General features: G+C 41.8%; 1 protein-coding gene across 1 annotated transcript in view; it reads right to left on the bottom strand.

The window, feature by feature from the left end:
* LOC119593837 (post-GPI attachment to proteins factor 3-like) overlaps nt 1-273 on the bottom strand; it is a gene marked incomplete in the record, with an annotated part of 7,523 nt that overhangs the window by 2,454 nt on the left and 4,796 nt on the right. Inside the window, 1 exon segment of the mRNA XM_037942866.1 lies at nt 132-268. Within this exon segment, the coding sequence (XP_037798794.1) occupies nt 132-268 (137 nt within the window).

Consider the following 273-nt stretch of genomic DNA (forward strand, 5'->3'; position numbering starts at 1 on the left):
AAATCCATCACTAAAGATACTCATCCTATTCTCTCAAAAACAATCAAAAACCAATGACCTATGACTCACCAAGCAATCACTACATCAAGCCTCTAAAACAACACGAAATAAATACCGCAACAACCACTTACCCACGAGAATATTGACCTTCATGTTGTACCCGTAGTCAAATCTCCCTCGAGTGAGATACCAAACGTGGTAAGTAAAGAACAGGATGCAAACTAGGCCGAGGATTTCCTTCCTCTTCCAGTGGTGTGGTCCCGATAGTCTAGT

The sequence above is a fragment of the Penaeus monodon genome, chromosome 32, assembly GCF_015228065.2.
Source record: "Penaeus monodon isolate SGIC_2016 chromosome 32, NSTDA_Pmon_1, whole genome shotgun sequence".
NCBI classification, from domain to species: Eukaryota; Metazoa; Arthropoda; class Malacostraca; order Decapoda; family Penaeidae; genus Penaeus; species Penaeus monodon.